Genomic DNA, 16280 nt, shown 5'->3' on the forward strand with positions numbered 1-16280 from the left:
TTTAATTACATTAAAAACTTTTTATTTCCATTAAAGATTTCTTCACAATAGCTTGTATATTTCCCTTCACATTTAAATATATAAGAAATAAACATGTTTCAATAAAGTGTAAATTTAAGATTGAATTAATGTAAAATGTAAAAATACAAATAATATAAATGGTGATATTGGAAAAGGTAAATAAATTATATATGTAACCTTTGCATCCATTACAACCATTTCAATTTTTACTGTAATACTTCATGATTATCTTAGTGGACTTATTTCATGAACGAAATCATGATCATAATCTATATTTTCAACTATATAAAGGTGGGTCAATAAAGAATTTCTGAAAGAGGACTAATGTTTTTGAAAGAAAAGAGATAAATAGACGAATTGAGGGGTCAATTTTCGAATTCATGGAGTTAGGGTTTGGGGTTGTTGCAAATGGGGGTTTAGGGTTCGATTTAGGGGATTTGGGGTTCGAATTTAGGGGATTTAGGGTTTGAATTTAGGGGATGTTTACACTAATTGGGTTTAGTACTTGGGATGTTTTTTAGAGCTTAATTAGTTCCACAGAAAATAAATTTCTCCATCACAGTTTCATCAACAACATCATCAACTTATCCACGTATCTTATTTATTAATCATTAAACAAATCCTCATAAAACAAATCCATAACATCAGCATCAAACAAATCCGAATTACAAAAAATCCTCATAAAATACATATAACATCAGCAGCAGCAGCATCTGAGCAGAAACATCCCAACCAAGCATCAGCAGCAGCATCCTTGGCAAGCATCATCATCTGATTTAAAATTAAGAATAACCATGATCATGATTAGTTATGATAACCATGATACCTAAGAATTCAAGCCTACAAGAACATTAATCAACAATTGATCCTCAATTTCAAACAGAAACATACCTACTGCCTAGAGGTACTAGCACCACCACAAAACTTTACAATCAACAATCGGGATTTTCGGTTGATTGGTATGGTATCATCTAACAGGAAGTCATACCATACATCTTCACGCAATTCGGGCGCTGAAAAGAGCTCAACAACATGCTGATCTAATAAGTGATCAGCCAACCACATTTCCTTCACCTTTTGTTCAACGATTTTCGATCGACCACCATCACTGTTGAGTTCCTGCCCGCCACCATTGTTTGAGTCATTGCCAAAAGCTTCGGAAGGGGTATTGGAGAGGGAATTTGATCCGCTCAGAAGATGTTTTGGGAAGACAGGGATCCTCTTCTGGCAATTAGGACAAGGGCTGAATACATCTTCCATATCTGTATGGCCATAAGATTTGGCCCTCTTTCTGGCCAAACAATATTCACTTTGGAGACGTTTTCCCAGATCGAGAAATTCTGTGCCATTCAGCACCGGCAAGGATTGTTGCCGTGCCAGAGAATTGTATCGAGCTAGAAATTCCAACCAAATTTGCAGGTTCCAATAATCACCTCCATGGTTGTAATGAAACCCATTTGTTGAGTACTCCTTTAGTACTCTCTTACCCAAATTAAGTTCTCCGATACTCCATTGACGGTTTGTCGTTGACATTTCTACTGGCTAAATGCAGAACTTGCACATTAGAACAACATAGAGAAAAATTACTCTCTAATTACAACTTAAACATATATGTGACACAAGAAAAAATTGGTGGTTCAAGCCTAAGAGAACTACTGAATTCATAATCAAGGCTTCATAATTTTTAGGTGCAAACATTCCCTCATAATTTTTTTTACTAACTATTTTTTACTAATATAAACTGTACAATTCAACCAACAACAATCCAACCCAATAACAAGAATATCTTTGATCATCAATTTCCTTATTACTAACAAACTGGTGTTTGTTTGTGTGTGGGATCTAAGGAAGAAATTTAAGCAATTATTGTAATAGAAAAAATTGTTCTTTCCGCTTCAATTTCAGCTTGAATAAATAACAAATTGAAAGTAGAAAACAGTTTACTGCAATCATTGTCATTGTCATATTTGTGCTCATTTGTTCATAATCACTATTGAATAAATAACAAATTGAAAGTAGAAAACTCAGAAATAACAAAACTCATTTTAACAAGCATCAAATTGGAAAAAAAATTCGCAGCAAGAAAATTTACCTTGTCATTGCCATATTTGTGCTCATTTGTTCATAATCACTATTGAATAAATAACAAATTGAAAGTAGAAAACTCAGAAATAACAAAACTCATTTTAACAAGCATCAAATTGGAAAAAAATTCGCAGCAAGAAAATTTACCTTGGATGAGGCGCTGCTTTCAAGACTTCTTTTCCGTTTCATCCCACTCTTCTCAATCTTCTCACTGCCTTTCAATAAATCACTATTTGGTTTTAATAGCTTTAATGCCATGACTCAAAAAAATTGGAAAGTTTGATTGATAGATTGATAGTGTACTGTATAAACAGTGTTCCGACGCAAGCGAAAATGGCAGAGTGCTACGCTCGAAGCAAAAGAGGTTTGAATGAGAGAGAAGAGTCAAAGAGAAAACTTGAGTTGATGCATGCAGTTAATACAGAGGGAAAATGAGAGAGAAGAGTCAAAGAGATTCGGAAAATACGAATTAGATCAGCTAGGTGTAATGATGGCAAAAGGTGAATAAGAATTCTGGATTACTATGGCTCGTTTTTATTTACTGAACTGAGTTGAATTGAACTGAACTAAATTGAATTAAACTGAACTTATTGTATGGTAAAATGACATCAAATATTGGTATTTAAAGGCTCTAAGGGCCTGTTCTCTTCGGAAGACTAACCTTGATGTAATGGAGGAAAGAGAGAGAGAGAGAAGACCGGTAAGATGCCATTTAAGATGGAATCTGAAAAAAAAATTAGATAAAGATGAATGAATGGAGAAAGGGTGGTTCGATTTGGGGTTTAGGGTGGAGGTGTTTCGCGTCGGTGACTTGAGGCGGGTGGAGCTATTTTGCGCCGGCGGCTGGAGGTGGGTGGAGCTGTTTCGCGGCGGCAGCTGCTCGAGATGGGTGGTTGTAGTATTGCTCTCCACGCGTTTTCTCTCTCCTCTTATCCCTTAATCATACCATTAAACCCCACTTACCTTATTTGCCTTGGAAACCGTGCTAACCCATTTGTTGCAGTACCAACTGACCGACCCATTTGACCGAACCCGAAATCGAAAAGTAGAATTCAAAGTCCATTTTTGACGAAATCACATTTTTCATCCAAAATTCCATTAATAATATTGACCGACCTGCTATTGACCCGATCGATCGATTTTAACCCATTTGCCAGGTATTAGTCCATATCGCATTAACTACAACGATTTGACATAAAGTAAAAAGAAAAAATGTCCAATCGTTGCAGTTAATATGTTACGGAGGGAGTACTTCCTATTTTCTAAAAGTTTAAACAAATGGATATTTTTTTTGGTCATATTTAAAATATTCATTTGTTGCCCAAAAGTTGCAACAATTAATTGAGAAACGACCTAGTCCTAACATCACAATATTTGGGGTACAACAGGAAACGACCTTCAATAATCAATTTGGACAGTTCGTTACATAGTCCTAACATCACAATATTAGAGGTTAGCTCGAACCTTGAAGAAGTACTTCCACATATATGATGGTGATGGTGTGTTAATCAATCTTATGATGATGGTGATGGTGGGTTCATGGACTATATGCTAAATCGAGCTATCAAGCTATCAAGCCGAACTCGAACCTTAAAAATACTTAACGAACTCGAACCTGAAGGGGGTGTTGCTTTTATGACGAGGATAAACTTAAGGTATTGTAATTCTTGAAAGAAAGCGTTCTCTGTTGATAGTAGAGTGACCCATATCATTTGAACTAGGGAAAAGAAGCGTCAATATGAGCCCTTGAATGTTAACTGGCAACTAATGATGAAAACAGGTTAAAGTGCCATTGTATGGTTGTGACTGTTATGCGTATGCTCTTTTAGCTTCTGGGTTTGTAGATCTCGTTGTTGAATCTGGCTTGAAGGTTAGATCACTAATTTCTCAAATTTGTTTGAATCATTATCTTGTAGCTATAATCATGTTGCTTTTTCATCATGATTAATTTAGTTAGTGGATTGTTTCAGCCCTATGACTTCCTTGCATCGATACCGGTCATAGAAGGTGCTGGTGGAGCCATAACTGATTGGAAAGGCGAAAAACCCCACTGGGAAGCTTCAGCAGAAGCACAAACAACAGGTATTGATACTATTCTTTTCCTTATGAGGGAGGATTGATCCGATTCTTTTCCTTATGAAGGAGTATTGATGCATTTCTTTTATTTAACCAACTGTATGGGTATAACCCAAGTCTGTTAGCGGCCGTAAGAAGCAGGGCCGCGAGTAAGATAACGGACGCGAGTACTGTATGACCATCAGGAGAACCATCCTAGTCAACGTGTCTCTAGAGGCTGGCAGTGTTGGCGGACGCCTAACAAGACAAAATAAAGGGAATCTTCCCACCTGTCAAATGCGTCACAACCCTACACGTGTCAAAGGATTATACGCCCTGTCAGAGGAATAGTACTTCTATAAATACCCCAATGGTACTATTCTGCAGGTACATTCTCTCACACACTAAAAATAACTTATCTCTCTCTCTCTAGTTTCTCTCTCTACATCCTAGTGGTCCAAATTACTGTCCTGAGCGTCGGAGGGGGTTTCCTCAAAACCACCCCGAGGGTAGTTTACGTTTGCATCCTGTGCAGTTTTCCAGCAAGGACGTGAGCTCTCAGAACTTGGCGGACTCTTGCGAGGACGCTAACTGTTTCCAACCGAAACAATTTGGCGCTAGAAGGAGGGGCCTCCTAACCTTAGCAAGGAAACAACCATGGGTGACGTAAACAATACTAATCAAGGACCCAAGGATAAGGATGTCGGTCAGACCTCATCGCAGCCAGTCATCACTGGGGCGATAGGAAATCCACAATTCAACTACCAATCTCCCGAGGTACAAACTCCAAACAGTAATGTACCTTTCAATTTAGCTCAGCTAACTCAATTCTCACCTGAACAGCTGCAAACTATAGCTTCTTTCATTCAAATGTTGACTGCCAACCCCCAACAAAGCACACCCAATCAACCAGCTGGCGGTGCACGTAAGCGACCACTGGCCACGGCCGGTAGGAACGCGGACGGCACCCCTCTTCGAAAGATGCGATCCTTGAATCCTAGCGGACGGGAGATGGAGAAAAGGATTGATCAGTCAGACTACGAAGAAGATATATTGGAGACAGAAGAATTGTACCATTCGGAGGAAGAGGCCCAGGGTGGCTCCCGTCGTGAGTACAGTGCCTCAGGCGCTAGTAACTATTCGATGGGGGGTCACCTACTCATCAAGCCTAAGCTCTCCCCTTTCACCATGGATAATTGAATCATCCAATGACAAGAATCAAGATGCCAACCTCCAAGTATGATGGCACTTCGGACCAGATGACCATGTGGCTGCTTATGAGGCCACATGTTTCTTTACACTGACGTGATGCCATATGGTGCAAGGTCTTCCCGTCCACATTGACAGGCATAGCCCAGACATGGTTCAAGAGTCTTAAGCCAGGTAGCATCTCTAGCTTCTCCCAGTTGTCGTCCACATTCAGCACTCACTTTGTTAGTAATAGACGCCGCGAGCTTACTACGGGAGAATTGCTGTCTGTCAAGCAGGGGGCCAACGAAAGTTTAAGGGATTATATCGGTCGCTTTAATGTTGAGGCCGTTTCAATTCCACGCTTACAACAAGATGTAGCGGTGCTAGCTTTGATGACTGGCCTCAAGGAGGGGTCACCATTTCGAAATTATCTGGGTCGTAAATCTTACACGACTCTGGGTCCCGTCCTGAGTAAAGCCAATGATTATATCAGGGGGAGGAGTTTGACAAAGCTGTGGGTAACCGTGAATCTGAGAAGAAAGAGGATAAGCAAAAGAAAGATAAGGGCCGTGAATCTGATCGCGTCCGAGATGATAGACGACAAGAGTCGCATATGGTAAAAAGAGGAGATGAACGAGAAAGGGATGGTGAGAGGTATGACCGCGATCGTAGGGATCGTGAAAGAAATGTTCGAAAGGGTGAGCGCAAAGACAGATTTGACGCGTACACTCAACTGACTACCTCAAGAAGTCAGATCTTTCTGAAGAACAAGGATAGCGACAAATGGCAGCGTCCTAAGCCTATGTTTCACAAAAATCGTGATAAGAGCAAATGGTGTGATTTCCATGGGGATCACGGCCATGTCACAGAAGATTGTCGTCACTTGAAAGATAACCTAGAAGATTTGATAAGAAGAGGTTATTTCAGCTAATATAAAGCACAGACGAAGGAATGAGATCTTGTAAAGCCAGTCAACAAGAATGTGCAGTCAAGGATAAGCGAAATTCATGTCATTAGTGGCAGCCCCGTTCATGGAGGTAGTGTGAATGGAGTTAAGGCCAGTCTGAAAGAGTTCAAACACCAGGTCAATTTTAACGAAAGTATGAGGTGGAGGCAACCGCCAGCAATGCCGGCAATGTCTTTTACGCTGAAGGATGCGGAGCATGTAGTTTTCCCTCATGACGACCCATTGGTGGTCACCTTGAAATTTTCAAATTGCCTGGTTCATAGAATCCTGGTAGACGGAGGCAGTTCCGCCAACATCCTATACCTATCAACATTTGAAAAACTGATGATAGGGCGAGAATATCTAAAGCTAGTCCGATATCCTGTGATAGGATTCACTGGGGTGGGACGGCAATGAAGTCCGAGATATTATGACCGAATTTTTGGTGGTTGATGTCCCTGGTGCTTATAACGCCATAGTAGGGCGTCCCCTGATTCACGACGTCCAGGGTATCGTCTCAACCTATCGCCTGACAATGCTGTACGTCACCAATGAAGGGACGACAGCTAAATTGAGGGGGAACCAGGAGGCAGCAAAATCATGCTATTTGACTACTCTCAAACAGCCGGCCAGGAGAATGCCAATAGAAGAAGCAAACCCACCTGGAAGAAAGCAGAAAAGGGCTTAGAGAAGGGCCGCCATGAATGAGCAAGGAGAGAAGGAGCTGGAGAAAGGTGAAGAAATGATGGAAGTATCGATGGAGGAGTTAGAGGCCAGGCCAGAGGATACGCCAAGGCCAAAGCCTGATGGGGAAACTCAGCAAGAAATGCTGGCGGAAGATCCGGCAAGGACGGTGGCTGTAGGGACGGATATAGATCCAGAGGTTAGGATCAATTTGGTGGCTCTCTTAAGAGAAAATGCAAATTTCTTCGCGTTCTCAGCTGACGAGATGCCAGGGATAGACCCATCTGTGATAGTCCATCGGTTAAATGTGGACAGGGCCGTCCGTCCTATCAAGCAGAAGAAGAGAAATTTTTCAGCCGAAAAGAATAGGGCCATAAAAGAAGAGGTCGACAAGCTGTTGGCGGCAGGATTTATCGAGCCATGTGACTATCCAGAATGGCTAGCTAATGTTGTTATGGTAAAGAAAGCTAGCGGCTAGTGGAGAATGTGCATAGACTTCACAGACCTCAACAGAGCCTGCCCTAAAGACTGTTATCCCTTGCCCAGGATAGATCAGTTAGTAGACTCTACTAGCGGTCATGCTCTACTAAGTTTTATGTATGCATTCTCAGGATATCATCAAATCAACCTACTCGAAGCAGATAGAAAGAAGACGGCATTTATAACAGACTGTGGAGTTTACAATTATAAGGCGATGCCTTTTGGGCTTCGTAATGCCGGAGCCACTTATCAGAAGTTGGTGGATAAAGTGTTCGCGGATCAGCGAGGCAGAAACATAGAAGCTTATGTTGACGACCATCATCGTCAAAAAAGTAAATCTGACCGCGAACACCTAGAAGATTTGGCTGAAACGTTCAGAACGCTGAGAAGGTATCGGATGAAGCTTAATCCTAAAAAATGTGTGTTCGGGGTGAAGGCAGGGAAGTTCCTTGGTTTTCTTGTCAGCAAAAGGGGAATAGATGCGAATCCGGAAAAGATTCAGGCAATCATGACCTTGCCATAACCTAAGGGGGTGAAAGACATCCAAAGGTTAACTGGAAGAATGGCGTCCCTCACTTGGTTTATCTCCAAGTCAGCCGACAAAGCCTTACCTTTCTTTAATTTGTTAAGGGGAAACAACAAGTTCGAGTGGGGGGAAGAGTAGAGCAAGGCCTTCGCGGCTGTAAAAGAGCATTTGAAAAAATTACCAACCATCACAAGACCTGAGACAGGGGATGTACTGCAGTTATATGTCTCAGCATCACCAAAGACGGTCGCGGCCGTACTATTGGTGGAAAAGGAGAAAAGGCAGTGTCCCATATACTTTATAAGTCACATTCTTAACGGCCCAGAAAGCCGTTACCAATTGGTGGAGAAGATGGCCTTGGCGGTCATCATAGCAGCCAGGAAGCTCAGGCCATACTTCGATTGTCATCCTATTCAGGTGCTCACAAATCAACCACTGGAAAAAGCTCTCCAGAAGATGGATAGTTCGGGTCGTCTGCTGAAATGGGTCGTAGAGTTATCTGAGTATGACATTCAATACAAGCCCAGAACCGCCATCAAAGCTCAGGCCTGGGCGGATTTCATGGTAGAGGCCTCATATGAAGAAGAGGAAATAGAACAGAAAGAAAGCTGGTTATTGGAAGTAGATGGATCCGCTGCTGATAGCGGCTCGGGAGCCGGGATAGTAATGACAAGTCCGGAAGGTAACAGTTTCCAGTACGCTATCAGATTCGGTTTCCCAGCATCAAACAATGAAGCGGAATATGAAGCAGCCATAGCTGGTCTGAGAATGTGCTTGGCGGCTGGTGCCAAACAAGTACTCCTAAAGACCGACTCTCAGTTGGTTAGCGGCCAACTAAAAGGGGACTTTGAAGTTAGAGGAGTAAACATGGCGAAGTATGTGCAGAAAGCAAAAGAGTTGATAGCTCAGCTTCGACATTTCGAAGTACAAGCCATACCGCGAGCAGAGAACGCAAAAGCAGTTGCTCTTTCTAAGCTTGCTCCAATTCATTCAACGTTAAAAGGACAGTCACCATAGACATGCAAAAAGATAAAAGCATTTTAGAGGAAATTGTGACCGTCAACATGGTAAATCAGCAGGGGGAGTGGTTCAGTGAGTTGGTGGCGTACAAGCTGACAGGGGTACTCCCAAACAATCCCTTCGCCGCAAAGAAATTGAGACGACAGGCAAACTGGTACGTCATATATCGGGATGAGCTGTACAAAAAGTCATTTAGCTTGCCATTGCTAAAATGCTCGACGGCATGGGAATCGAAGAAAATACTGGAGGAAATACACGAGGGCATTTGCGGAAATCATATTGGCGGAAAAGCCCTAGCATTGAAGGCGCTAAGAGCTGAGTTTTATTGGCCAACCATGCTAGCGGATGCTCAGAACTATGTCAAGAAATGTGACAAATGCCAAAGATTTGCTCCCGTCATCAACAGACCAGCTAATGATTTGCAGCCCATATTATGCCCCATCCCGTTTGCGCAGTGGGGGATGGATATCCTAGGGCCGTTTACAAAAGCAACCGGAGGAAGGAAGTTCTTGATAGTGGGCATAGACTACTTCACAAAGTGGATAGAAGCAGAGCCAACAGCTCAAATTAAAGCCCACCAAGTCAAGAGATTCATTTGGCAGAATATAATGACAAGGTTTGGGATCCCTATGGCTATCGTCTTTGACTATGTCGTTCAGTTCGACTGCCGTCCAATACAAGCTTTCCTGACAGAGTATAGAGTCAAGTTCGCGTACTCAGCTGTGTGCCACCCCGAAAGCAATGGCCAAGCAGAGGCCGCAAACAAGCAAATCCTAAATGCCCTCAAGAAAAAGTTGGATGAGTTCAAGGGAAAGTGGGCAGATATGGTGTCTGCCGTTCTTTGGTCAAACAGAACAACATAAAAAGATGCGACAGGAGAAAATCCTTTTAAGCTGGCTTTCGGAGCAGAAGCAGTCTTGCCGGTCGAGGTGGGTCTGCCCTCATACCGAGTGAAATATCAGAACCTGGATGCAAATCAGCAAGCTCTCAAGGAAAGTCTGGATTTCCTGCCAGAGATAAGGCTCATGGCGGAACTGAAAGCGGCCGCCTACAAAGACAGAATCAGTAAGGCCTACAACAAGAAAGTCTGGGAAAGGCCACTAGATGTCAATGATCTCGTCCTCGATCAGAAGGACAGCTGCCACAGGAAAAGCACATGCTGAGGGGAAGCTGACGGCGAACTGGGAAGGCCCGTATGTCATCACCCAGAAGATAGGCCCTGGTTCTTTTATCCTTAAAGATATGGACGGGAAAGAACTTAAGAATTGCTGGAATGCTGATGTTCTCAAAAAATATTATGTGTAGGCAATGATTGTAATGGGCCAAGAGCCTTTGATTAAATTACATAAATAATATGACCTACATTAGCGTTCCGATAAATTCTCTTGTTTATTATTGCATCATACTCTTTGTTAGCATCTACGTAAAAAAAAAAAGAGAGGAATACAAGTTAAAGCCATATAACAGGCTAAGTGCATTAACGGTCATATGACAGACCTAGCACACAAGTTAAAGCCATATAACAGGCTAAGTGCATTAACGGTCATATGACAGACCTAGCACACAAGTTAAAGCCATATAACAGGCTAACCAAGTTAACGGTCACATAACAGACCTGGGACGCAAATTAAAGCCATATAACAGGCTGAATACAGGTCATTTTATTGAATAGGAGCAAAGGAAGAACGGAAAAATAGAGGAAAACGACAAGTCATACAAGCATACGGACAACGAACAAAATAAACAATCAGAAAATTTAAAAGTACTTTTCATAGATTAAAAGCTACTGGCTTGGCGGCCAACTACAAAAAAAATTATGGCGGCCAATATGAAAAAAGGCTTTTAGTCATAGCAAAAAGTACTTAGCGAAATAAACAAAATAATAGTTCAAGGCGCCACCAAAGGGCGAATTACAACATCATAGTTCAAAAAGTATTACAAATTAGGGTGCAAAAAAACTAAAGGCTGTTTGAAGAGCAGGAAGAGCTGATAGATGGCCGCCAAAAGCTTCAAGAGGCAGGAGGTCCTGGCGTCGTGGGCTCCCGAGGATCTACGTCTGCAATGGCGTCCTCATCCGCAAAGTTGGGATCCCCCTCAAAAGGCGACAGATGTTGACCCGCCGCATGAGCGTCCTCAATTACGTTCCAGTCAAAGCCTGGGACGGTTTTGCAGACACATCTCATAGCGGCAGCCCAGCCACCATCATATCTTTTATGCAGCTCCGCCACATATTCATCAGACGCCTTGAACTCAGCCACAGCATTGGCGGCTCCTCGAGCCTCAGCAGCAGAGGCATCTAGAACAGCTATCACTTTCTCATTGTTAGCAGCCTCCACCGCCTTGGTCAGAGCTTTGACGTTCTCCTCCGTTTCTTCCAAAAGGGCCGCCCTATCCCTTAAGGTCGCCACCTCATCCTCCAGAGGCGCCAACTTCTCTTCCGCATCCCGAAGTAGACCTTGGCAAGTCTCTAAGGACGCTTTGTAGGAGTCCGTCAGCCTCTGGTATTCCAGATATTGCTCTATGAGCTCAAGGGCAACATTGTTAGCCTGCACATAAAAAAAAAAAAAAAACAACGCAATCAGAAAAGAGATTACTCCAAAAAAGAAAGGAAGTAAGAGAGGAAAATGGACGATACATAAAATCAGCTGATCATGGGCTAGGCGGGCGGCAGGAGTGATCAGAGACCCTGACGGCCTACCTAAGGGCAACTGCATACCCTTCAAGATCCTATAGGCCAGGATGCCACCATTCTCCCGGATGTCGGAGTAAAGGGACTCGTCTTCCCGGACATCCCAGGCAGGCTGATAAACCTTGCCAGCAGTGACAGGCGAAGGGGCAAATGCGGCCGCCGCAGAATCAGTCAGGGGCACTTCTTTCTTTTCTATCTACTCCCGATACCGGTAGAAAATACCAGGAGATAAGCTAGTAAGAAAGCTAGGCCTGGTAATCAGTTCCCTTATCTTCTCCCTAATGGAAGAAGCAGAGCCCGACAACTAGGAAGTGCCGCTAACAGGTGTCGGATCATTCACACCCGCGACAAACCCGTCAGTCTCCCCTGGAGCTGTCGGATCCAGATCCTCGACCTGGACTACCTCGTTGGCAGCAGAGGTGCCAGGATCCTCCACAGCTTGCCGTTTGTTAGCAGCCGAGTCAGCTGCAGCCGGCTCCCTTTGTCGCCTCCTTGTCGCCCCCCTAGTAACGCTCCGAGAAGTAACGGATCTAAGAGGAAGGGCAGCAGATGAAGGGGCGACGGGAGAAGTAGCGACCACAGGGACGCGAGTAGCCTGGGCCCCCCCGCGACCCCTGCGAAGATTCTGAGGTCCGTGGTGGTTGCCACCCCTGCGACCGTTAGTAACACTATGCATGGTGGGGTAGTAGGTGGAAGGAGCGGCAGGCAAGTGTGTCAACGGCCGATAATCCTTGTCAACGCCAAGAGCGTCAAGATCAAGGTCGTCAAAGCCTGCAAACAAGCAAACAGAAGTAAAATAAAATAAGTAAAAAAAAAAAAGAAGAAGAGCAAGCCCTAATACCGCCACTAGACGAACCAATCTGATAACAGTACTCACCATTCTCATAAGCACGCGATAAGCGGACAGCAGATAGCGGTTTGTCTCCCAAAATGTACTTGGAGTGAGGAAGCCATATCGAAGGCTCTTTGGATCTAACAACCCTCCCGTCCTCAAAGGTGATGTCGTAGTCAACTGAAGCAAAATAATTATAAGCCTTTAACTCCTCCTCAGTTAACGGCTCCAGAGGCAGATGCTCCATATGAGGAGCGGGTTCTGTAAAATGGCGACGAAGGGGATAATCTTCCGGCACTCGTAACCAGAAAAACGCATCCTGCCAGCCTTTCAAACTGGTCATCTTCGGTTGGACCGTCATTTTCTTGTCGGCCGTCATTGTCGACCACCAACCGTTCAACCGAGAAGATCCATTCTTTTTCAGCCAATGAAGATGGCGGAACAGGTTGACGCTTTGGGGGAAATCACGAAAACGCACTACCCAAATGTACGCTATGATATTTCGGACCGCCAAAGGAGTTAATTGCGCCAAGCAAACCTTGAACGCATTTAAAATCTCCACCAAGAAAGGGTCCAAAGGAAAACGGAGGCCGAACTCTAGATGATGTGTATAAACGGCAACATGGCCGGGAGGGCACTCGGTTATGACAGATCCTTCGGACGGCACAACCAACCGATATCTGGAGGGCATCTTATATAAATCCCGAGCCGCTCGCGGATAACACAAATCTAAGGCGTCCTGGCGCCACAACCCATCTATTTCCACTATAAGTGGACCATTTGTAGCATCCTCAGCAAGCCAAAGTGCACCTGATCCAGGCCCAACATCTGGCCCATCTTCTTGATCAGATAGCGGATTCTCCTCAGTAACCGGAGCTTTCGAATTAGCATTATCGGTCCGACGGTGATAAAACGGCCTCAGCATGAATCATCTTGGGCCATAGCACTAGTAGTGAATTGCTGTCGTCACCTAAATCAATAATAGGGGGATTAGGAGCTACACACTCCTGTAAGCGGTCGAAAAAATCGGATGATACCCTAACGCCAGCATCCGCCAGGCTATCCAACCAAGCGTGCTCCCTTAGAAGGGGAACGTCAAGACCAGGGACGGCATCCGCTGGCGGATGTCTACGAGAACGTCTAGCTAGGATTTGATGTCTGAGCTCCCTAAGTGTCTGTTTATCACCACTTTGCCTAGCGGTCAAGTATTTCAAGGTTAAATTGTGTTCTTCAGGAGTAGAGGGGTCGTTAAAGAACTTAGATCTCAACTCTCTTTCTCTGTCAATTGTGGGGGGTATGTCCGCTAACAGCCTAGTTCTTCCCACAGGACTAGAATCAGGCTCAGAAATGGGGTCAACAGAGGGGGAAGAGGGGTCACTCTCAGTTATAAAGACCTCATCAAAAGCGTTCTGGCTATCAGATTGATCCGACATGGCAAGTACGAGAAAGAGAATCAAGACAAAGAGAAGTTGTAAAGTTACCTGGAAATGTAAAGTCGCCGGAAAAAGAGAAGAGACAAAAAGTGGAACTCGCCGGAAAAGACAGGCAAAACTCCAAAGAAGCCGAGACAGCGCCGAAAGCTAAGAACTTGGACCGAAGAACCACCGGAAAAGCACGAAAACCCGAATAAAAAAGAACCCAGAAAATGCAGGACAAGGAAAAGCAAAATCCTTAGTACTCCCGGGACCGGAAAGAGAAAACTAGAAGTTTGGTTAACTTTTCGGGAAGAAAGAAGCACTAAAAAGTCAGTTCTTGAGCAAATAACAAGTGCGAGTAATGGAGTTCTCTCTGTAAGAAAGTAAGAGGAAGAAGGAAGGTTTAAGCAAAGAAATAAAAAAATCAGAAAATAAACTACCTGTCACATTTATACCCAGATCAAGGGCCCGAATTGAACAAACCCTCCAACTTCTCCTGGGATATGTGCCAAGTGTCAAGGTCACAATGAAACCTAATAAAGTGTTTGGGCGGGATTTTCGGAAGAAACAATCATTAACTTTTCGAAATTCTTTGACTCCTCAAAGCGACACGTGGCATCTATCAAACCTATCCCAAAAAGGTGAAAACTGAAACAAAAAAAAAAAAAAATAACAAAATAAAAATCATCACCATCAGCAAAAGATACCCGCGTCCATCCGACAGCATCTTCAGCGGTCACGACCCCAAAAAATGCTGGGGGGCTAGTTGTATGGGTATAACCCAAGTCTGTTAGCGGCCGTAAGAAGCAGGGCCGCGAGTAAGATAACGGATGCGAGTACTGTATGACCATCAGGAGAACTGTGTGAGAGATTGTACCTGCAGAATAGTACAACCATTAGAATTTATACACAAAAGTCCGCATTTTTTATAGAAACCCCCTCCTTCTAGCGCCAAATTGTTTCGGTTGGAAACAGTTAGCGTCCTCGCAAGAGTCCGCCAAGTTCTGAGAGCTCACGTCCTTGCTGGAAAACTGCACAGGATGCAAACGTAAACTACCCTCGGGGTGGTTTTGAGGAAACCCCCTCCGACGCTCAAGTCAGTAATTTGGACCACTAGGATGTAGAGAGAGAAACTAGAGAGAGAGATAAGCTATTTTTAGTGTGTAAGAGAATGTACCTGCAGAATAGTACCATTGGGGTATTTATAGAAGTACTATTCCTCTGACAGGGCATATAATCCTTTGACACGTGTAGGGCTGTGACGCATTTGACATGTGGGAAGATTTCCTTTATTTTGTCTTGTTAGGCGTCCGCCAACATTGTCAGTCCTTTAGGGCTGTGACGCATTTGACATGTGGGAAGATTCCCTTTATTTTGTCTTGTTAGGCGTCCGCCAACATTGTCAGTCCTTCAGGGATGAACTGGCTCGAACGGTGTTTTTAATGGTTTTATCACACTCGCGTCCATAATCTTATTCGCGGCCTAAAAATAGGTGGCCGCTAATACATTTGGGTTATACCCGTACAGTATTAGTCATGTTTTTTCTATTTTTTTTTTATCCATATGAGCTACGAAGGCGGTACAAAGTACAAAGAAGGGGAGGGGGGATTCGAACCTGTGACCTATCGTTCACAGCACCTCAATCTTAACCACTAGGCCAAGATATCCTTGGTATGTTTTTTCTAATCTAGTTTATAGTCATGTTATGAGGGGGGGAAATTGTTTAGCACATTTGTACTTTGGCTTCTTACGATTTAATATAATTTCCTTCTTCCTTTCAAAAAAAAAAAAACAATGGCCACATATTAAAAAACGATTATGGTAATTTATAAAACAATCAAGACAATATACAATGATAATTCATTAGTTTACCACAATATTTTTTATAAAACAATACACGTAATTTATAAAACAATAATAATAGACCAAAGAACAACAATGGTAATCTATATATAAAATAGTCATGACGATATATACAAATAATAGTTTATGCCTTTAAAAAAAATACTAGTAATGGAAAATAAAACAATTTATGTACTATTGTTTTATAATATATACATTTCTTTAAAATTATCAATATTGTTTTGTAAACTACCTTCAATGTTTTATCGTTCTCATCTTATTTATACTCCGTTCACTGTCCAATAATAACAATATTATTTTATAAAATATCATCGTTTTATGAAGGTGAGAGTCAACAGGTGTTTTGATTTTTTTTTAAATAAAAAATAAATTGAGAGAGAGTTGACTGATAAAATGTTGAGTGAGTGGACCGCGCGAACAATAAAATAATATGGCTGAATAATCACTAGAGCTGGCAAAGATAGTCCCGATCC

The 16280-nt window shown here is 43.0% G+C and overlaps 1 protein-coding gene across 1 annotated transcript; it reads right to left on the reverse strand.

Moving 5' to 3' along the window:
- Positions 1–611: 611 nt before the first annotated feature.
- Positions 612–3473, reverse strand: LOC104892964 (uncharacterized). The gene is made up of 3 exons (XM_010678990.4): positions 2254–3473; positions 913–1563; positions 612–792 (listed from the first exon to the last, which is right to left on the reverse strand). Exons 1-2 carry the CDS (start codon positions 2362–2364, stop codon positions 913–915), a joined length of 762 nt encoding a protein of 253 aa, XP_010677292.3. The 5' UTR covers positions 2365–3473; the 3' UTR covers positions 612–792.
- Positions 3474–16280: the final 12807 nt, after the last annotated feature.

This window comes from Beta vulgaris, chromosome 5 (genome assembly GCF_026745355.1).
Source record: "Beta vulgaris subsp. vulgaris cultivar EL10 chromosome 5, EL10.2, whole genome shotgun sequence".
Taxonomy (NCBI): Eukaryota; Viridiplantae; Streptophyta; class Magnoliopsida; order Caryophyllales; family Amaranthaceae; genus Beta; species Beta vulgaris.